At 36.3% G+C, this 23,724-nt stretch overlaps 1 protein-coding gene across 2 annotated transcripts in view; it reads left to right on the top strand.

Moving 5' to 3' along the window:
- SEPSECS (Sep (O-phosphoserine) tRNA:Sec (selenocysteine) tRNA synthase) overlaps positions 1–23,486 on the top strand; it is a 38,349-nt gene extending 14,863 nt beyond the window's left edge. Inside the window, exons 7-12 of one of the 2 annotated variants that reach the window (XM_059923249.1) lie at positions 1,764–1,893; positions 2,027–2,118; positions 15,178–15,271; positions 16,722–16,812; positions 16,889–16,952; positions 18,537–18,620. In XM_059923249.1, the coding sequence (XP_059779232.1) occupies positions 1,764–1,893; positions 2,027–2,118; positions 15,178–15,271; positions 16,722–16,812; positions 16,889–16,922 (441 nt within the window). In that variant the 3' untranslated portion in view covers positions 16,923–16,952; positions 18,537–18,620. Of the gene's footprint in view, positions 1–1,763; positions 1,894–2,026; positions 2,119–15,177; positions 15,272–16,721; positions 16,813–16,888; positions 16,953–18,536 lie in introns of both variants that reach the window. The other variant, XM_059923248.1, reaches the window with a different exon arrangement.
- Positions 23,487–23,724: the final 238 nt, after the last annotated feature.

Here is a 23,724-nt window from a genome sequence, read left to right on the forward strand (position 1 = left end):
TTTTATTCACTGCTGCTATGCCCAGAACCTGGAACAATGTTTGGCAGATGATAGGTGCCCGAATATTTGTTCCCTGAATAAATGAGTAAATGGATGAACTGATAAATGGCAACCGTTCACTTCATAGGACATGCTCCTGTGTTTCCTATTCTGTTTAAGCCCTTCCAGCCTTCTGGTGTTTTTCTCTCCTCATTAATGGCCCCAGACTTTAGTGTGGAGAATGAGGTCTATACACCGTTCCTGAGATTGGGTCCAGCCTGTCTGTTTTCTTGCCACAGAATTTGGTACCCTTTGAATGCTTTCTGTGTTTTAGTGATGAAGGGGTTCTAGCAAAGTCTGGTGCACTGATTGCTCTCTTAGTACTCCTCCTAATTTAGGTTCAGATTTCTCTCAGGAGACCTTGGGCACTACTTAAATGTTAATAAAAAGGCAACTCTGACTGTTCCACTTTATTTTTATGTGCTACTTTGCATGGTTTTCAGTTATTTATTCAATTAGTCTCATATGCTTCTCTCTGTTTTCCTGTGATAAGGTGAGATTTTCTCTGATCATAGTTTATGAGGAAGTTAGAAAGGAGAATGACAGGGGAAGGTTAAGATTTAAACAATCATGTGATAGCCTCCAAAGTTGTCTGTGCCCCTTCCCTTTTCTGCTTTTGCTGCTTCTACCTATTGCCTGGATCTGGCCTCTTAGATTAGGCTACTTCTGTTCTCTTCTATCTGCTCCTTCTATTCTCCCTCAGCTATGGATGTGGATATAAAGTGGGAGGATGAAGGTCAAATATGGTTACAATATTAATAGGAATGTAGATTGTGAATACAGATTGAAAATCTGTGGCTACAGATAAAGAAAAAAACTATCTTAGTTGAAATTTAGATAATATCTCAGTTTTTAAGAGGAGGAAATTGAAGCACATTAGGCAGAAGGTTATAGACTATGTCTCATGGGACTAGAACTTAGTTTTACATTTCTAGCAAGTATTCCATTTTTCACCAGAATACGAGATTTTCACTTGAAGTTCATTTGCAGTGGAATGAGATCATCTAAGATTATAACATTAGGAAACATAAGTTATGTAGAAACTCTTATGTAGAAACTCTTATGCCAAGAGTATACCAAAAAAATTCCATTAGTTGAAGTTAAAAATAAAATTTTTCTTTTCTCCTTTATTATCCAAGTGGTGGTAGGAGCAGAGCTTGTTGCTTAAAGTGGTCACGCAGGTTAGTAGATTATCCAAGCATCAAAGAGAGGCACTTAATGTATAACTTACTGATTGGCAGCATGGGTGGCTACAGTCCATTAGATTATGGTGACCACTCTTGAACTCACAGAGGGTGTTTAAAATTACTTAATAGTTGTAGGACCCACTGTTGTTGTTTATTGTCAAATAGAAGATCACAGATGAGAGGCATGGGAGGAATTCACTCTCTCTTACCCAATTTTAAGGTGAAAAGTTCTGTTTCAGTGTAGTTCCCACCTGAACTGATGCTGAAACTCTGCCTTCCTCACAGGCTTGGTGTGAAGATTAAATGATTTATGTGTGAAAGCAGCTTGTAACTATAAAGTGCTCTTCCACATATAAGGAGCAGCATTTAAAAACTCAGTTTAATGCTTAAAAATATTTTACTGGCATCGGTACAAAGAAAATAAAAATCTTTCATCTGTTTTTTATTTCTGCATTGTTTTAATGGTATTTATTAATAGCAGTTGCTGTCTCTTCTTCTAGAAACTAATATGTAATACTACATCTTATTCCATTCTAGGGGGCTCGGGTTGGTAGAATAGACGCTTTCGTTCAGAGCTTGGACAAAAATTTTATGGTTCCAGTAGGTGGCGCTATAATTGCTGGCTTTAATGATTCCTTCATTCAGGAAATCAGCAAGATGTATCCAGGTAAATAAATCAGTTGCTCTTCAGAAAAAGTAACTAACAAACAAAAATCCATTTGTACATAGGCTACTGTAATAAATCTTAATTTACAAAGCTTTTTTCCCCTTCTGAATGTAACTTATCATCCTTATTTCAGGAAGAGCTTCAGCTTCACCTACTTTAGATGTCCTTATTACTTTATTATCACTTGGATCGAATGGCTACAAGAAGCTATTAAAAGAAAGAAAGGTAAGCTTTCCTGTTAGGTGTAAACAATACTGTTGACTAAAACAGTACTCCAAAGAATTGGTGTTTTTGTCTATTGGTTTATCACATTGGGATGTAGATACCTAGCAAAGTCCTAGGGGATTTACTTTGATCTGGACCCTCCCTATGTGGTTTTCAATTAATCATTGTTATCCTGTCTATTCAGATATCCTGAGGAATCTTGGAAAAGTGATTTTTGCTTTTGTGTTTGTTTTTGTCTTAAGAAACTCCTGCATCAGGGATTCTTATTATTTGGGTAAAATTTAATTCATTTATCACTTATAGGTAGAGGCTCTTAAAAGACAAATGGACAAATTTTTTCTGTTTAGTTTTGGAAGCCTGAAGATTTGTTTAGTTGTGACGTGTCAGTTGCAGGAGGAAGAACCAGGTCAGATGTTGGCCAGCTTCTCATTCTAAAATAATAAATCCATCCCTTGGCATTATTGGAATGCTGATGAACTCATTGATTATGTTGGTTATGAAAAGAAAAGTGACATTTGTGCTTAAAAATTGGACTTTGTCTCCAGCAGTAAAAACTAGCTTAATTCAGGGACAACTCCAAAATTGTAGACAGAGACAATGTTGGTAGGGCAGGTCAGACTAAGGTGTTGTATTCATCTCCCATCTGGGAGAGCTAGAGGCCCCTGGTGCAGTTTTTGTGTCTGTATAACTTTCTAACACTTAGTAGCAATTACAGTCCCTTAGATTTATAATAGTAATTTACATATTTTAAAGTATTTTCATGTACGTCATCTGATGGATCCTCTCAACAGCCTTATGAATATGTAACAGAAGTTTAACATTTTCTGTGCCCTGTTTTACCCTAGTCCCTTTCTCCCCACTAATTCAACGCATAGGAAAGTAATTATTTACTTTCCATTGTTAGGACATCTCTTAAGATTTACGTGATATAGGAAAAGATGCTCAACCTCAGTCATTAGGGGAATGCAGATTAAAACCACAGTGAGATACCACTACACACCTAGGAGAAGGACTAATATTAAACAAACAAACAAACAAACAATAAAAACAGACAACACTGGCAAGGATCTCAAGCAAGTAGAACTCTCAGATGTTGCTGATAGGAATGCAAAATGGTACAGCAACTTTGGAAAACACTTTGGCAGTTTTTTTTTTTTTTTTTTAATTGGCCCTTTTTCTTTTTTTTTTTTTTTATAAACATCTTTATTGAAGTATAATTGCTTCACAATGGTGTGTTAGTTTCTGCTTTATAACAAAGTGAATCAGCTACACATATACACACGTTCCCATATCTCCTCCCTCCTGAATCTACCTCCCTCCCACCGGCAGTTTCTTATAAACATTTACTTACCACATAAACTAGCTGTCCCACTCTTAGCTGTTTACTCAAGAGAAATGAAAATTTGTATCTGTACAAAAACCTTTATGTGAATGTTCATGGTGATTTTATTCATAATTGCCAAAACCTGGAAACAACTCAAATGTCCATCATCTGGGGTATAAACAAACTGTGGTACGTACATACTCAGCAATAAAAAGGAACACAAACTACTGATATATGCAATACCATAACAACTTTCAGATGCATTATGCTAAATGAAATAAGCCAGGCTTGAAAGGCTACATATTGTATGGTTTTATTTATATGCCATCCTGGAAAAGGCAAAAAAATATCAGGACAGAGAAAAGATCACTGGATGCTAGAGGCTTGGGCTGGGGGAGGGGGCTATTAATGGTAGTGAAATGTTTTGTATCTTGATAGTGGGAGTAGTTTCATGACTGTATGTTTGTCAAAATCCATAAAAGTGGACACCTGAAATTGTACTATATGTAAATTATGCCTGAAAAGAAATTTTAAATGATTAGACTAACACTCCAGTTTGATAAACTCCAAGAAGTAATCATCTTGTTCTGACCAGGAGAAAACCTCAGCAGAATCTTTCAAGGGCCCTTCTCCGTATGACAGATGAAGACTGTTTATAGATGCAGAAAACCGTCATCTCTCTGTATGAGAGTTGAGTTGTATCCGATGTCAGTGGGTCTTAGCTCTCCTGTCACTAGTTGTTTCACTATGGAAAAGGTTCTTGAACTCACAGATTTTGTTTCATTACTTGTGAAAGAAACAATTGCTATCTCAGGCCACTTCTAGTTCTAAAAGATTATAGAATATTTCCTGAAATAAAACAGCTACTTTCTGGGCCTTGAGCATTGTAATCATGGGAATTGGCCTGTAATTTAGTAATCCAGCACAAATCATATGGGTAATTTATAAATCAAACTTTTTTAAGTTTGAAATTTTTAAGATGATGGTCTCTTCAGTTTCATGGTACCACCTATCCATTTCCGCCCCCATTAGGCTGTCTTGACCCCTCCCACCCCCCATCTGAACAATGACAAGCCCATTTAAAATAGCATGGTCTACAGTATGGACTAGTGTTTCTTTGAAACTCAAAGTAGATAAAGTTGAGTGTAGGATAGGTTTCATTGAGTAAATACTTAATTTACTAAATATCTGTTGAGCATCTGTTATGTGTCAGGCACATAATATTGATAGAGCAATCAATAAAACAGACAAAGATACCCGCTCTTGTGGAGCTTGCATTTCATATGGAGGACACCAGCAAATCACATAACAAATCACAAAAACATAAATGTTTATTTATATTCACAAAAAATATAAATGTTTAATACATAAATTATAAAGCTGAAAGCGCTATGGAAGAAAAGAATAGAGTAAAACAAGGGGGGATTGGGGATGATGTGTGTGGGAAAGTGGTGAGAATTGATTCTTTAAATGCAGTGGTTAGTGCAGGCCTCGTTGAGAACGTGACATTTGGGTTGGCTTGAAGAAGTTTGAGGGAGTATACATGTATGATGGAGAAGAGTGTTTCAGGCAAAAAGCCAGCACCAGGAATCAGGGCCGAGTCAGTGTGTTTGAGAAGCAGAGAAGAGGCCAGTATGGTTGGAGCAGCGTGATCAAGGAGAGTTGTGAGAGTTGAGGTCAGGATGGTAATGGGGGTGGGGCCCGTCATGTAGGGCTTTCTAGGCCATATAAGGTCTTTGCCTCATATTCTGAGTGAGATAGAGAACCATTGGAGGGTTTTGAATAGAGGAGTAACGTGACCTGATTTGTATGTCGAAGGATCGCTCTGGTTGTCGTGTTGAGAACAAATTAGGGGGGCAAGGGTAGAAGTTGAGCTTTTGCAGAAATCAAGAAGTGATGTTGACTTGGATCTAGATGGTGCCAGTGGAGATGATGGAAGTGGTCGGATTCTAGCTCTCTTTTGAAGATTGAGCCAACAGAAATTCCAGATGAATGTATTGTGAGTGAAAGAGAGACATCAAGAATAATTCTGAGATTTTTGACCTGATCAGTTGTAAGAATAGAGGAGCCATTAACTGAGATGGGGAAGCCCGTGGGTTGGAGGGGAAGGCCAAGAGTTCAGTTTCAGACAAAGCTGAAATCAGGATGTCCTCTGACATCTAGGTAGAGATGTAGGTATGGAGCGCGATACAAGTCTAGTGTTAAGAGAGAGAGCTGAGCTGGACATAAAAAATTGGGGGAGTTAATTGGCGAAGAGATTAGCTGAGATTTTAAGAGAATGAGTCTAAACAGAAAAGAAGTGCAAGGACTGAGCTCTGGGGCACTCCAACATTAAGAGGTCTGGGAGAAGGAAAGAGACCAGAAAAGGAGACTGAAAAGGAGGGAAAGCAAGAGTGTGGAGTCCTAGAAGCCAAGTGAAGGAAGTGTATCAAGGAGGGAAGTGTGATTGCCCAGTGCCACTGATAGGTCAGGTAGAGTGAGCACTAAGGTTTGACTACTGGGTAGAAAAGTTTCATGTAAAATCATTCTTAACATAGTCTTCCAATGCAGGGCTTATGTTATCTAGCAGATACCATATATGTGTAAATACACTTATGTATATATATGAAGTTATAACCCCTAATACTGAGCACTTACCATGTGGCAGGCTCTCCCTGAAGCACTTTGTCATGTATTCATTTAATCCTCACAGCAGCCCTGTGAAGTGTTATCCTCATTTGACAGAGAAGTAATATGTATGAGGTAAATTGTGGGACATGGATTTAAATCTAGGCAGTTGGGCTTCTGATCCTCTATCTTAAAACCTCCAAACTGTACTTTTTTTTTTTTAATACAGGTAAATAATCTAGTTTGGTAGCAATGTAGCTACTTTAAATAGCTATAAATCTGAAGACCTAGGTCTACTAATATCCAGAGGATGCAAAAACAATAATACATTTAGCTGCTTTGGCCAAAAAAGCTCAGTTGTATTTTAGATATACACTGTTTGCTTGTGCAGAACCAATGTTGCTGGGGAACTCCCTCTCTGACTCCAGGTGGTCCTGGTGAGACTGTCAGTCACAGGGTCCCTTCTCCTCTTTCTTAGGGGTGGACGTGTGATCTGGCTAGCCTCGTTCGCAGGTGGACATGTGGAGATAGAGTCCTTCCAGCAGATTTGATAGTTCATTTAGAGATGTTGTGTATGTTGCTTTGCAGATAGTAAACTGTAAGGATGTAATCTTATGACTCTCAGCAGCCAAATTTCTAGCCATGCCAAGAAAGCCTTCTTTAGAGTAGAGAACATAAGAGGGATAACAGAACTGAGAGTCATTTGAGTCTCTGGATCCAGCCTTACCTGCTTGTAGAACTGGCTGTTAGATGACCAATAAATTACCTCTTTCGTTTTAAACTAGATTTCTAATGCTGATACTTCTTTTTTTTTTTCATTGAAGTATAGTTAACTTACAATGTTATATTAGTTTCTGATGTACAGCAGAGTGATTCAGTTACACATATATTATATTCTTTTTCATATTTTTTTCCATTATGGTTTATTACAGGATATTGAATATAGTTCCTTGTGCTATACAATAGGACCTTGTTGTTTATCCATTCTGTATATAATAGTTTGTCTAATGCTGATACTTTCGATTCCTCTTATACCCTTCATAATGTTTCAAACATTCATTTCTTCTTTTCCATTGTCCCTGCCACGACTCCCTAACTAAAGCCCTTACCATATCGCACCTGGATGGTTACAAGAACTTACTAACTCTTCTCCTGATCCCCAGTCTTGGTCTACTCTAATTTGTCATGCTGTAGAGCAGTGCCAGATTATATTCTAAAAATGGGGAAGTCCCTTTTGGTTCAGTGGTTAAGACTGTGCGCTTTCACTGCCGAGGGCGCGGGTTCAATCCCAGGTCAGGGAACTAAGATCCCACAAGCCGCTCAGTGTGACCAAAAAAAAAAATATATATATATTCTAAAAATGCACCTTTCTTCAAGTTATTCCGCTTTGGGTTTTGGTTGCCTGTAAGGCAAAATCCAAACTCCTTAGCCTCCCATTATGATCCATCATGATCCTTTGTGCTCTGGTCCCACATTACCTGAGCAGCATTGGCCCCTGCTCATTCATTCATTCAAGCAAAGAAATGTTTATGCATAGGCCCTAAGGTTAAATTTACAAACAAGACTGACATAGTCGTTACCCTTAAGGAAATTATAGTCGGGGAAGTCTACATATTAAATAAATAATTACAAGTCTGATGAGAGTTATGAAAGAACAAGCAGAGTATTTGAGAGCATATATCACCTAACCCAGCTGGGGCACCTAGCCCAGCTCTCACAGGGTCAAGTGTCACCAGAAGAAGTGACGTCTATTCTATGAAAATGCAACTCGTGCACTTATTAAGTGGCCCCCATGGTTTAATTGTAGGCTAGAATTGATGACTAGCATAACTGTAGAATTCTTAAAGGGTATTTTAGACTGAGTCTGGAAAGCAAAGTATTGTGCAATTATTGGAGATTTTGTGATTTAGATCGCTTTCCTTTAGGGTAAGTTCAGATTCAGTAGGTCTGGAGTGGGGCTTAGACACTGCATTTTAACCAAACTTCCCTGATAAATCTGATGCACACCCAAGTTTAAAACCCATTATTTTGGGGCACACAGGTCACTTGTATCTATAACGGAAACTTGGAGAGGAAATATATAATATCATAGCATTTTAATACTTATACATAGATAATATTTCATGGCGTTTGAGATGAACTGCACAAATACCGCAAAAATCAAAGCTTGAAAATATAACTTGTTTTCTATTTATTTCTGGTAGTTTTAGTTGTCATAGTTATAAACTTTTCTTATACTGTAGCTACTTTTTACCTTATATTGATCAGTCTGCAGATTTGGCTAAAGTTTCATTTTTAAACTAAATAAATAGAATATGTTGTAGCTCAAACAATAAAACCATTGCACAGAGTTTTAAGTTAGACATTTTAAAATGATACTTTATTATATAGATACAAATTTTTAAAATTTTTATATGCTGTTATTATAATATCAAATAAACATACTATTTAGTTTTTCCTGTTTTTGTTCTTCTTGAATTGAAACTGTAAATAATAGCTAATAATATTAAATATTTGCTGTATAAACTAATATGTCTTGAGTAATTTTATAGTAAACTTATTTAATTAGCAAATTAAACTGACTGTTTGAATGCACATCCCTGAAAAATTACCATCAGGTGTCTGAAGTGAAACTTGGTCCTTGATTTTGGGTAGTCTAGTAGATTACTGCCTACTTTGGAGTTTGCCAATCAATCCCTCTATTCTTTGCTTTTTATATAGTAGATGCTCATCAGATGTTTTTAGAATGAACTAATGCAGGGCATTTGGGAACACATAGGTCCACTGTTGTATAGTCTTTTCTTGTTTTACACAGAATAAGTATCTTTCTATAAAATTAGGCAGAAAGCAAATAACATTTTGATACTGACTTCCATTGTGACTTGGATGTTCTTATAAAGACATTTCTCCATATGGATATAGTTGAAAACTTGTGAAAAGGAGTAAGTTAAAATGGTGATTACCTGTTGTATGTAACAGGCACTGTACTTCTGGGAGTAGGGCTTCCTCCCTAGTGGATACTCCTCTTCCAAAAGTACTTTTCTTACCCCTAAGGATTTTGGAATTGTTGATATTAGGGGTGTTCTGTCATCTTTTTGGAATCTAAGAATTTCTTTTATGCCATGCTTCTTCTGACCATTGACATTTAGGGTTTGACTTTAAAATTTTCAGCTACTTTTAGGTGATACCAAAGGCCCATGCAGGTGTACATTTTGCTTAGCAAGGATGAAAATCCACCTTCTTTGAGACTGGCCTGCAGCAATATGTAGCTCAGCTGGTGAATGGATCCAGTAGGCAGCCCAGCTCTGCTCTTCATTGTGACTTTGTCCTTTATGAATCATTGGGTAAATATTTTGTGGGGATATTTTATGTTTTTAGTGTTATGAATTGGATGACTCCATTTTAGATGTCAAGCGTAACTCGCTTTGTAACATCCAGAACTTTGTTCTTTTCCTATTTCTAGATAGTGTAGAGTGGAATGAACAGGGACAGGACAAGAATGGGATTATAGCTGCAGGGTATTAGCATGTGTCTGTAGGAGTCCTGCTAGCTAATGTTAGTTATTTCAACCTGAAAACTATTTTAGGCTAAGGGAAAAGTAGGTGGGTAGGAAACTAATATTTTTATGAATGTCTGCTGTATGCCGGGAATTCTGCTAGGTTCATTATATTCATTATAATGAATTCATTATTCATTTCATGTACTACTCAGAGCAAGTTTCTGAGGTAGGTATTATCCCCATTTTACAGATGAAATTGAGGCTAGAACAAGTATACTTACCCAAGGATCACATATAAGTGCCAGAACTGCCATTGAAACCCAAGTCTAGGTGATGCTAAAGCCTCTGCACTTTCTGTCTTCCCACTCTTCCCACTGCTTCCAGTCACCCATCCACTGTTGTGGAAGTGTTTACCTGCTGTGTGCTAAGCATTTGAGCCATCAGAATGATAATCTCCTGACCTCTATTCTTATCTAGTGGAGGTGTGTAAAACCCCAAAGGCTCTAATGTATTCATTGGTTTTATTTAAAATTCTTTGTATAGAATTTACTTAGAACAGAGACTGTCTATAGTAGTAATTGTCAGAGTATAAAAATGCTCATTTGAGAATTTTGAGAACTCTATCATTGTAAGAGCATAAAGTTTGCTTTTTAACAACTTCATTCAACAGAAAAGTCTTTTTGGTGAAAAATGTGGATGTCCTCCATAAACCATAATTGCATGTATGTAGCATAAATATTGTTTTTTTATTGGATTTGTTGCAGAAGTAAAGGCCTCTTTTGTTTAAATGGACTTGCTTTTGAACTGTGGAAATTCAATCGTGATAGTTTATTGGTTTAGCTGTGGAGAAGCTGAGGCAAAGCTATTTTGCTCCAGCCAGAGCTATTTATATACCATCACTGAGAGTTCCTCTTTATATTATTGGTGTTATTGCCTACTAAAAAAGGAACGTTAAAAGACAACTTAGGATTTTTTTTTTTTTATTCCTTGCCCTTATTCACCACAATGATATTTTTAGAGTTTATTTCATCTAGCTCTGCATCTTCCAAAAAGGGTTTATCTTTTTCACAGTAGAGGCAGACAAGAACTCAGCTTGAAGCCATTCCTTCTCAAGCCTTGTTTTTTTTTTTGAAGGGTGAAAGGATCAAAGAGAGTGGAACTCTGGGTGTGAATTGAACCTCTTTGCTCTTAGCCCCTTCCTGATCAACACATCTGCTTCATTGAGGGGAGAAGTGACCAGGAAGTTTAACTGAAGAGGCCTTTAAGAAAAGGGGTGAAAATTGAAGAAACTATTTCTTTGAGTTGCTCTATGTAGAAGGAAAGATCAGTCTTAGACGTTCATCCTTACTTCACATTTGGTTCTGGAGAAGATCATTATAATTCTGCTTAGCTTTACTTTTAGAAGAGTGCTTTGCTGAACAGGGCAGGCAGATAATCATTCATTGTTGCAAATATCTGCTGAATTGGACCAGCGCAGGAGAGGAATGACAGAGGACTGGCTGCTCCAGTGGCTGGACTTTGTTAGCTGCAACTTGGAGAACGTAAGACACAGCTTCAAACAATGTCCTATAATAAAGCTAAGTTGGGAACTTCGAAGATTTGCAGCCCTAAAAGTAGAGTAGTTGAATCTCAACAAAAGTGTCAGATTTCAGGCCTGGATATGGGGCTTCAACAGAAGAGTTTGAAAGCAGTGCTTTAGCCTGTGATGCAAGGAGTATGCCTGGACACTGTGGCCTGGCCACAGTCATAGATAGCAGCATCCCTCATTTAGTACTGTTGTCTTCACTTAAGGACATCTGTGTGTGTGGATACGTACCAACAGTCCGTTGTCCATCCATCCTTCATGTTATCAATGAAATACCAGACTACTTGTTATGTTTCCTTTTTTTTGTATTACCCACCTTATGAGGCAGATTGTAATAATATGTGAAGTTCTCTTTTATCTTATCCTGTAATATGAAGCAGTATAAGCATAAGACCTTTTTCTTTAAAATTTAGTGAATTATGCACATCTTTGGGTTCTGGGAAGGGATAAGCTAGATGCTGGGCTTCACAACTGCAAATCAATTTGCAAAAGACTGTACGAAAGATAATGCTTAATATAATTCAACTTCTCTTCCATTAACATCTTGAATTATGGTGTAAAGTTTTGTATTTTTAGTCTAGAAATGTAGCTGACATTAGCATTCAGGTATACAGTTCAGTTTATCTCTAGTGAAGAGTCTTTTAAAATTAAGTTAAATACAGCACAAGAGACATAGAAAATCGATAATATTTCATTTCTTTTAAGTAAGATCTTTCTGTATACATTTGCTTGGGGTGCTTATAAATTTCTCCCTTTACGGAAGTATTTTATAATAAATGTCAGTTATAGATCTAACTGTAGCAAAAAATAGTGCAGGTTCTGGAATACCTTTGATATATCAGATAAAAACTGCTTAGCTAAGTATTAGTGTAGGAAATAGTGGTACAGTCTCTTAAATGATTTTTTAAATGTAGTGATATCAGTGGGAGAGCATTTAGGACCTTAATATGAGAAATACTGTAGGATTCAGTACATTGAGCTTTAAGATATTGTAAACTGCTTTGCTTATTGGATTACCTATCATAAGCCTTTATATGGAGTAGAGATACTAAAAATATTTGCAGATGGATGTGAACTTGACTCACTAATATATTCTTTTTTGTTTAATTACTCCCATACTAGTGATATGTGATTGAGTTAGTATTACGTTCATAGTCTGAAGATTTTTATCCTAATGTTAGCTACAGTTCTAGTGGCATTAGCAAGTCATTGATAGAACTGGTTAGAACTAATTTGTTAAATATTAGAAATTGAACATTGGGAAAATTTGTTTTTTAATAGCCACAAATACATTAGTAAATTTAAAAGCACCCTCCAGGGGTGTTACTAAGGAAACATTTCTTTCTTTTTTTTTTTTTTATTGAGAAATAGCTAAGTACAAATTAAGGACAAATTAACTACTCATCAGGTTCCTTTCACTCTACAAGTGTAACCGCATTGGTGATTACTGTGAGCCATGACTAGATAGAATAATATTCTAAATTGGCCCTCACAATTGAAATAAGTTTTTTTGTTGTTAGGGGGGAAAATGTAAGAGTCTGTAAAAGGCATTTCCTGGCTATCAGATTTGTTTCTGCTTATGAGAGGTTAATGAATTTGAGAGTAAGAGAGAATTAGATGCAGATTAAGACTTTGGTGTATAATATAATGAAGAAGAATCAACAGTTAATATCTAAATTAAAATATGTGACTCCTTTTTTCTTTTTTAAACAACACTGAGCATTTATTTTCTTTTCTTTTTGGCCTCGCCACGCGGCTTGTGGGATCTTAGATCTCCGACCAGAGATTGAACCCAGGCCTTCGGCAGTGAAAGTACCAAGTCCTAACCACTGGACTGCCAAGGAATTCCCAACACTGAGCATTTAAATTATGACCTAGTTACTTCAGAGTAGATGAAAATATATAAATGAAACCTAGGAATTCTACTCTTCATTAACTCTGGTGTGGTACTAAAAGATTATGAATTGTTTCAGTTGCAGGAAAAACTCTTGATTTTTAAATTTCATTTGATTTTCTTATTGTTTCACCTTCTGAAGTGAACATCGATATTACTTTAAGAAGGAGGGGCCAGGAAATCTTTATATGTCTAAGAAAAGATGCCCACTCTTTTTTCTGTTTCTGCAAATGGTGATAACATATGCATCCTTAAGTATTTCTATACACTTTTTTTAATGACAAAAGAGAAAGACTTATTACATATAACAGTGTGTTTACTTATAGCTTCATTCGGCATGACAGATGTGGGCGTTAACTTTTTGAATATAAAAAGAATCAGTACATTTTAGTGATCTAAGATTTCATCATTCTGGCATGCTGAGAATTGATCTTATAAAATATCCTAAAAATTTAAGAATGACTATTAGTTAAAGTTTTTTTAGTTCAGAATATAAAATATACTGTGTTGACAAGGATAAAAATGTTTGTGGTCTTAAGGAGACTCATTAATAATTCATAAACCTGGTAAGAATTTTCCTCTTTTTTAAATCTTTACCTAACAAAAGATGGAGTTAGTCATCTACTACGTACTTTAGACATGAAAAAGCTACTCTGGGTCTCAGTGTGGGATCAGACTATCCAACCCTCACCGTAGAGAAAACTGAAGCCGCTTATGTGGCCTTTGAAGTTGAAGTATCATTTCCTCATGTCTCCACTTGGGTACTCTGTTGGCCCTTGGCTCTTTGGTGCATCATTAGAGTTTATATGTTTTGACTGTGGCTGGAGGAGGTCAGTGCAAATGGGTTTTGTTCAGCTGCAGACTCACTTGGGCAGATTTTCATTTCAACACTTTTTAAAGTGCTTACTAGGAGAAGAAAATATAATTTTAGGTCAAACAGTTGCCAACTTAATATTTATTTGTAGCTTCATTAAATTCTCACATACATGTGCACATGAGATTTTGTACTTGTAAAATATATGTATTTTTATTTTTTACTACTGGGTATACACTATTTTTCAGAGTAGGATCAAGAAACAATTTTACAGTTTGCTGTAAACTTGTATTTACAGCAAATACAAGTTTTTAGTTGCTGTATTCTTTTAATTGAGTTAAGGGAATTGTTAATTTTAAGTTTATAATATTTAAAGGAAATACATTTTTAAACTGCCTCTTCCTAAGTGTGGCACATACTAAAAGTCTGGCACGTTTTTCTTGGTGTTGGGAAAGCAGTGGTGAAGAAGATAGAAAGTCCCTGCTTTCAAGGAGTTTTTCCATTCTAATAGGTAGTCATAGGCAATATTTACTTAAGCAAATAAAAGAGAAATTTCAGACTGTGATAAGTATAGTGAAGGAACCAAAATAGGTAATGGTGTTGGAGGGAGATTGGGAGTTGGGGGTGGGCAGAGTCGGAGAGCTACTTTAATAGGGAAGTAATAAAGAAAGGTCTCCTTACATTGTGACAAAAGGGACCACTCATGGAATCATCTGGGAGAAGAGCTTTCCAAGTCCAGGGGAAGCAGGCACAAAGGTTCTGACATGTTCAGGGATTGGAAAGGAGGCTGATGTGGCTAGCATGTAGTGAGCGGAGGGGATGACTGTCACTGAGTTGGGTGTGTTGGCTGGGGTGGGTCACGTGGATGAAGAGTTTGGTTTTTTTAACACTTAACAGGAGGAAGTTGTTGGGAGGAACATGATCTGATTCATGTTTTTGAGAGACCACTGTGGCCTCTGTCTGGAGGGGTGGGAAAGTAGGCAGAGAAGTCATTTAGAATCTATTGCTGTAGTCCAGGGGAGAGGTTGATGGCTGCTTGGACTAGAGTGGTAGCCCTGGAGGTTCTGAAAAGAGGAAGGATTTGTGATAGATATGTGATGGCCCCAGAGCAGGAAATGTGCTGGTTCTTTACCTTTAAATCCTGTGGTTTCTGGTAATTCTGGCAGCTTTAAATCTTTCTATATTGTGGCAAAGGAAAAGAATTACTCCTAGGGCATATGAATGACTTAATTTACAGCATAGACTGTACACCAATCAGGGTTGTTTTATTAAATCTAACAAGTTGCACGTGAGTATTTATTTGATTTTCTTTAAATGTAACATTTTGCTGTTGCAGGAAATGTTTTCATATTTGTCCAACCAACTAAAGAAGCTGTCAGAAGCCTACAATGAAAGAGTGTTGCATACACCTCACAATCCCATATCTTTAGGTAATTTTTTTTCTTAAGAAAAAAATAGTACTTCTGAACCATCCCCAGTGGGAAGCTGGTGTTTCTAGGAAGAGTATGAATTCTTTCTGGTTACAGTGATGTTTCTAATTTCATTACAGTGCTAATTTGTAAATTTTAAAAGTTTAGTCAGCCTTTATAAATGCTGTAATGTATTTCTAAGATAAAACCTATACGCTGAAGAAAGAATTCAAATCTATGTTAAGTGTTATACTGAATATATGGAAAATAATACTTTTAACTCTTGCTTCTCACCAAAATAACTTGGTCACTGATAAGGATTCTATATAAATATTTTAAAATTTCTACCAGTTAACAAAACACCATAACATTAAAGATATTCTTAAAATTTTTAATGCTATTATTATTTATTTTCTTGAGTATGCCTGTGTTAGAGAAATCTGTGTTTATGATCATTTCATTTTGTCATGTAGTACAAGAGCTACTAAACAGGATAAAAAGAATGTTGACTTTTATGCATTTAACTAACTTTTAAACTTCATGATTACCCCTTTTAATTTGTGAATATATATAGTATAATATGGTTCATATTTCATGTATATCTGAGGAAAGTAAGGAAATAATAATTTGTAATTGAAGCCTTTTTCAGGAATGGGCTTCCTTGGAAAACCATTTGGCCACTGATAGTAATAAAATCACCCCAATCAGTCCTTTGTTGGTTTATAATCTATGTAGATGTTATAGAAGGTGATATGGTATGATTTGAATCCCAGTTCTGCCATGTACTAGCCTCTAACTTCCTTTTCCCTAAGTAGAGATAATGATCCCTCACATACAAAGTTGTTAAAAATGGTTGAGATTATATTTGTAAAGTATCTAGTATGGTAAGTCATATTATCCATGTCATTGTTCCATTTATATAATTGGAAAATTCACTTTTTGGAAGGGTGATACGGAAATTCTCTTCTGATTCTGAGCATTTTTATGTTAACATGTTTTTATCTGATATGGAAACGAATCCTTACTATAATTTATTAAATACATTAAAGTGAAATGGTGCCATGTGACAATGAATAAAGAGTGATATCTCCATGAAATAAGACAGTCACAAAAAGACAAATGCTGTATGATTCCACCTATATGAGGTACTTAGAGTACTAAAAATCATAGACAGAAAGTGTAATGCTGGTTGCCAGGGGGAGGGGAGAATGGGGAATTGTTGTTTAATAGGTATAGAGTGTCAGTTTTATAAGATAAAGTTATGGGGATGGATGGTGGTGATGGTTGTGTAACAAGATTGAATGTATTTAGTACCACTGAACTGTATACCTAAAAATTGGGTAAGATGGTAAATTTTATGTTATATGTTTATTAGCACAATAAAAAAAGTGATGTCTCCGTGATTGTTTGTTTCTTAAGTGGTTTTGTGCTGGTGAACCAAGGCTTACTGGAATACTTTTTTCTTTTTCAGCTATGACACTTAAAACACTAGATAAACACTATGACAAAGCTGTCACTCAGCTTGGCTCCATGCTTTTTACCAGACAGGTTTCTGGAGCCAGGTAAGTATGTTTAAAAGAGGATTGGATTTATTTCTCTTTTCAAAATTAACACTAATAAAGCACCTTTCTTTAACAGTAAGTCCCCCAAGTATGTGCTGAACTGCACCTGAGAATTCATCGTGGAGGAAAAGAATGATGAGGTAGAGAATCTGTAAGGCTGTCACACAGTCAGTCACCTGTGGAACGTGAAATAGTCACAGGAAAGATATGAATTTTGTTTGCTTTAATAGACATACAAAAACAAAGTTCATTACCCCTCTGTACAAATTTTTGTCTTTATTTTCCTTTGTTAGATAATCTTCAGTGGTGTCACATTATGGTGTTAGAAATAAGTTGTCTTCATTACTAAGTTTAAGTGAAAATGTTTTTAAGGAAAAGTCCATTTCCTAAACTGAAAACGCTATGCAGTTCTTGTCTAAGTACTGCCTTTGAAAAATCTACTTTTTGCTTTTATATGTACATAGCTTAAGATGAATTTCATTTTTCATTTTATGTTTGATGAGGTCAGAGAAAAATGACTTGAAAAGTACCTTGCTCTAAGTACTCTTCTTTACGTGCTTCTGCTAAAGAATTTCTCTCTGACTACCAGAGGTTAGAGATTTCACATCAAAGAACAACTTTTTAAAAGGAAAAAAATCTTCTATTAATTCACCTTTTACCTTGATGAGCTATATCTATATGCAGCATAGTTTTGACGCTTCTAAAATGGTTTTCTTGGCCTTGCTTTTTAGTGTTGCCATATTTGTCTTTATGTTTAGGTTGATCTTAATTAAAAAATCTTAATTAAATCTTAGATCTTAATTAAAAATTTAAAAAGTTCTTAAAAAAAGTACTGTTAGAAATCTGCTTATATCAAGTATGACAGTGAAATCAAACTTTAAAAATGCATGTACCATTGCTGAATATTACTGATTGCTGACCATCAACCCACTGTAAGCAGTTATGTAATTTCTGCTGGATCCTGGCTTTAAAACCCTCCATTGCATAACATGATCAGATAGGTGTAATTCTAGTCCATTGATTACTTGAGACGATACACGGCAGTTAATCAAAGGGGTTTGATTTACAAACTTAAATATTCCATTAAAGTGTGTATATGTGAAGTCAGATTCTGGTATTTGATACAAAAACAGAAATAACTTTCTTTTTACCTTTTTATTTATTTTTATTTTTGGCTGTGTTGGGTCTTCGTTTCTGTGCAAGGGCTTACTCTAGTTGCGGCGAGCGGGGGCCACTCTTAATCGCGGTGCGCGGGCCTCTCACTGTCGCGGCCTCTTTTGTTGTGGAGCACAAGCTCCAGACGCGCAGGCTCAGTAGTTGTGGCTCACGGGCCCAGTTGCTCCACAGCATGTGGGATCTTCCCAGACCAGGGCTCGAACCCGTGTCCCCTGCATTAGCAGGCGGATTCTCAACCACTGCGCCGCCAGGGAAGCCCTCTTTTTACCTTTTTGAAGATGTAAAGGTGTTTTTGATTCCTAGAGCTTGTAGCTCTTTAATAGAAGATAAGTAAATGGTAAGCATCAGGTAGTACTTTCCTATGTGAAGTGCATTGTATAATTTTATTTTAAGGCTGCAGTCTGTTTTCATAGGCTACGATTTATGGCTGTTATTAAACTTCTTACTAAGTAGGTGTAAGGCTTAGTAACACAGCTTTCTTTTGTTTATGGGTGATACTCTGTTAACATCACCAGACATACTAAATTGGTAATTCTTTTCCCTTTCAGGGTTGTGCCTCTTGGGTCTTTGCAGACGGTGAGTGGCTACACTTTCAGAGGCTTTATGTCACATACAAATAATTACCCTTGTGCTTACCTCAATGCCGCATCAGCCATCGGTATGAAGACACAGGATGTGGACTTGTTCATAAAGAGACTTGACAAGTGTTTAAAGACAGTAGGAAAAGAACAAAATAAAGAGAGTGATGTATCTGGAGTTGACAAGTATGATAAAACTGAAGACGTGGATATAGAAGAAATGGCTTTAAAAATAGATAATGTACTTCTTGGCACATGCCAGGATTCTTCCTGATGACATGTGAAGGGTTTCTTTGTGATAATTTAAAAAAAGTGATGAGGCTACAGTATAAGCTAGCAGTTCAAAGAGAAGACTTGAGATTTCTGAATTGAGAATTTCATGGAGAATATTTGGTCAAGGAATAGAACATGGTCTGAGCTAGCCATTGACAATTGTTACATTTGTTGTTCTTAGACTGCCTCAATCATTATCCTTAACAGGTTATAATGTGCAATTAGCGTTTTTCTAATTGTTAAATATTTGCCAAATATTATGATTCAGATAATTCTTACTAATATAATGATAGTAAAATTGCACATTACTCTAATTCTCTTTGAAATGTGTAGACTGCTTCCTTCTGACCATTCTCTATCATTCACAAATTACTTATGTTTCTGACCACACAGAATTTAGAAAGATCGCTAATGCTACTAATTAGATGTTTGTTGATGTGTGTAAGTCACAGTATGCCTGTAAAATGGACATTTCCCAGGAAAGCAGAGTCAAGGTCAAGGTGTAAGCTTTAATTTTTGCTCAGCAGAAATGGATCTCAACTGGGGATGATTGGCTTCTTATATCCAAGTAACATCTGGAGATTTTTTGGGGTTTTTTGTTTGTTTGTTTGTTTTTTCGGCCATGGCACACAGCTTGTGGGATCTTAGTTCCTCGACCAGGGATTGAACCCTCGCCCTCAGCAGTGAAAGCGTGGAGTCCTAACCATTGGACCACCAGGGAATTCTCTGGGGATCTTTTTTGATTGTCAAACCTAGTTAGGATGCTATTGACATCTAGTGAGGGGAGGCCAGGGGTGCTGTTCAACATCCTACAATGGACAAGACAACTTCTCAAAACAAAGATTTATCCAGCCCAAAATGTCAGTAGTGCTGAGGTTGATAAAAACTGCTCTAAAGTAAAAGAACTCCTCAGTAAAGAGAAGTTTTCCATAGCAACTTTAATTATTCAGTAGTACTTCAAAGAAGGTATCTCTATAAATGTTACCAACTACACAGCATATAGATTCTTTTTTTTTTTTTAACATCTTTATTGGAGTATAATTGCTTTACAGTGTTGTGTTAGTTTCTGCTGTATCACAAAGTGAATCAGCTGTATGTATACATATATCCCCATATCCCCTCCCTCTTGCGTCTCCCTCCCACCCTCCCTATCCCACCCCTCTAGGTGGTCACAAAGCACCAAGCCGATCTCCCTGTGCTATGCAGCTGCTTCCCGCTAGCTATCTATTTTACATATGGTAGTGTATATATGTCAGTGCTACTCTCTCACTTCGTCCCAGCTTACCCTTCCCCCTCCCTGTGTCCTCAAGTCCATTCTCTACATTGTGTCTTTATTCCTATCCTGACCCTAGGTTCATCAGAACCATTTTTTTTTTTTAGATTCCATATATATGTGTTAGCATACAGTATTTGTTTTTCTCTTTCTGACTTACTTCACTCTGTATGACAGGCTCTAGGTCCATCCACCTCACTACAGATAGTTCTATTTCCTTTCTTTTTATGATTGAGTAATATTCCATTGTATATATGTGCCACATCTTCTTTATCCATTCTTCTGTCAGTGGACACTTAGGTTGCTTCCACAGCATATAGATTCTTAAGTGAAAACTGAGGTTACCATTTCTAAATATGTAATTATAAATTGTTAATATGGCATGTGTGCATTCTTCCACTTGGGAAAGTAAAAACTTTATTCCATTGTTTTGCTTCAAGGAGTCTGTATATTTGGTTGGTTTGTTCAGGTGTTTTGCACAGCTGTCGTCAAGAGTGGTTAACGTGGGGATTCTGAACATATTTTTGCTGGGGAGGTGAAAATGATGGAGTATGAAGAACAGGTGTATTCCCTTCTCATTGCCCATATGCTTACTTTCTGAGTCTGAAATTCCAGACTTACTGGCTATAACTATTACGTTTGTTGTTAATTTTAAGAAATAGACTGATGTCTCATAGCCATAAGGAGTTAGTGAAGCCTCTGAATGCATCAAAATGTCAAAGCTGTATTTCTGAAGACTTGCTCTGTGGAGCATTTATTCCTAAGAGATGCTCATGGATATAAAAGGTTCCACGGACAAGTAAGTTGGGGACTTTGCAAACCTGCCTATTGGCATATTAAAGTCTCTAAGAATTCCTTCTATTCCAGTTTGAATGTATCCTTATCTAAAGATGGAACCCGTTTTTTTAATTAAATGCTTACTGACATCCCATTGAACGTACTTTTGAAAACACTACAGTAGAGAATGCCACGTTGCTTTCTGGATGGTGTTTTTCTCTATTGTTTTGGCATTGTAAACTATGTTAAATGTGAGCTCAGACAGCTGCCACTCCCACGGGTAAGTTAGAATATTTTGGACACTGGCTTGACAACCTTGGAAGTCAGCTGTGTTGAGATAAAGTACTTAATTACAAATATTGTAAAGATTACTTTAAAATTATTGTGTCTTTGGGGTTCAGATATTTGAAGTGGCTGGGTTCTTTAAATAGCTATAATAACTTCTTTCAAAGGAGTAAATCCTGGATTAAAAAATTGTATAATTTTTTTATGTGAATTTGAGACTGAATTGTAGAACTAACAAAGCTGAAGAGTTGCTGTAGACCCTCTCGAATCTGTGAAAGGGAATGAAGTGATGTTGCAGATGTAGATGCTGGCAGTGCAGCGTACCGTCCACGTAAGCCAAGATTGTTTTATAGAACGGGTGATCTATATTGTGTGATCATCATTTAGTTTAAGAAAGGCCAGAGCCGAGAGACCAGCAAATGTTTTCTCATCTGCAGTGTATCAGCAGTTCTTGGGCTTCAGCTGCTGAATAGATAATAATTCTAATTGAAGAAAAATTACATGAACCCACATGTGAATGATAGATATAACATTTCATTCCTGGTGCATAAAAATCAGCTGCAGTTTTTATTATTAGTCCTTTCTTTTCAGAGGTTTTGGAATTCCAGCTCTATTCCTGCTGGTTTCAATTTGACCTTGAGGTTGGAGAAGTCACAAGAATTTTTGAAGGGATGTTGTAGGTTCTGCATATTGAGGCTTTCCTTTGCCACCACCCCAGTGTCCTTTGACTTGCTGTCTCTCATCTCCACATATGAGTATAAAAAAGCATTTACATACAGTTATTTATTTTAACCTGCTAGCAATGATTGGTAAGCCTCATAATTGGCCTCAGTTATTCTCGTACTGGGGCAGAGGGGCAACGGATGATATCTTTTCCAGTCAGTGACTAAGATGTCCTTTTCTGTCTTTACGATCCAACTGCCCTTATTAAGACTATCAGGTAGAATTTTGGAGTTTGGTTTTTAAAGTCATTGGGCTGTGGTAGTCTGCCCAGAAAAGAAAACTGAATAACATGAAAGATTCTTTAGGTCACCGAACGTATTACTAATTATACATACAGCAGGGAAAGGTATTTTGAATCCAATTCTCAATTTGGCTCTTAAGTTCTCTGCTGACAGATTCTCCCTCTATGTGATACTAGCCTTAGGAACTCTGTGTTCAACTATAAATCTTTTTATTTAGCTTTTTGCATTAGTTGACAAGTTGACCGAATATGAACTATTGAATACAGTTATGTTCAGCTAATAGGCACTTGATATGCAGAATGATAACTTTAAGTTTTTTCTAATGTTTTGCTGTAGCACATACCTCTATTGTGGTTCTGTTTCTCTAACCACTATAATAAGAACTGTAATTGAGGTCTAAGGTACGGGATGTGCTTTTATTTTTAGACTATATGGCTATGATACGTTTTAGTAAAATTAAAATTAAAACAGATAATTTTTTTAACCAGCAATGTTACTTTAATATTGAATTAGTAGCTCATCGTGAGTTAAATTCTTGTGTTCTTTCATAGAGGAAAATAGCCAACAATTGACAACAATGACAAACCCTGATGAGTCTCATTGATAATACACTCAGAGAAATTTTTTTGAATACATCCACATTTGGTGCATATGAAAGTTGGGTTTTCTTTCCCACTGTCTAAGATGTGCTAATTTCTGCCAAGCCCTTAAATGGTTTTGTTATGTTTTGCATTCATGAGGCTGACCTTATTTTGTAACTGAGTTTGCGTACACAGAAGTTTGATCATTTCAGAAGTTTGATACCCTCTGAATAATCTGATAAAAACAATTGAATATGCTGTTAACATATAACATAAAGAAATCCATCGAACAGTTCTTTTCCTTGTCTGTCAAATTGTGTTGATTATTTGTCTCTTGTGGCCGCTCAGTGTACAGGTCTAAGACTTACCCGCTGCTTCCTTTCGTGCCTTCCTTTTTACTTGCATGCTCTTTGTTGGCCATTATGGTAATATACACATGTAAGGTGATGAGTTCAAGGCTAATGAATATATCTTTATAATTTTCCACCTAATATTCTACAGTTCAATCTAAGACCTTAAGCAAAATCTGGAAATGTTTATATGGTCTTGTTTTTATCAAGTGGTATCAACTTGAACTTTTAGAGAAATGTGAGGAAAGGCTATGTTCTTCATATTTATACATATAAATGTATAATTGTGGGGGATTTTAGCTATTAGAATTGAAGCTGGTGTCAGCCTGCTAACCTGTATGTTATACTAAAAGAAAAAGATGTTTCCAAAAATATTTTTGGTGTAGACTATGTATAAATAAAACTAAATTGTATAATTTATTACATGAAATAAATTTGTAATAAATCATTGATAGTGCATTATGTTATTTTACCTAATCACTGCTCCAGATACAATTTGAAAGTACAGATAACTAACATTAAATTACTTGCCCATTTTTTGATTCAGTCAACAGTATTGACTTGCCCAGAAATCAGCAAGAAAAGGCATACTTTATAATGAGAATCATGAGTCACGGGGGTGGAGGCTAGATTATTTAAAAAACAAAACAAAAC

This window comes from Balaenoptera ricei, chromosome 5 (genome assembly GCF_028023285.1).
Source record: "Balaenoptera ricei isolate mBalRic1 chromosome 5, mBalRic1.hap2, whole genome shotgun sequence".
Taxonomy (NCBI): domain Eukaryota; kingdom Metazoa; phylum Chordata; class Mammalia; order Artiodactyla; family Balaenopteridae; genus Balaenoptera; species Balaenoptera ricei.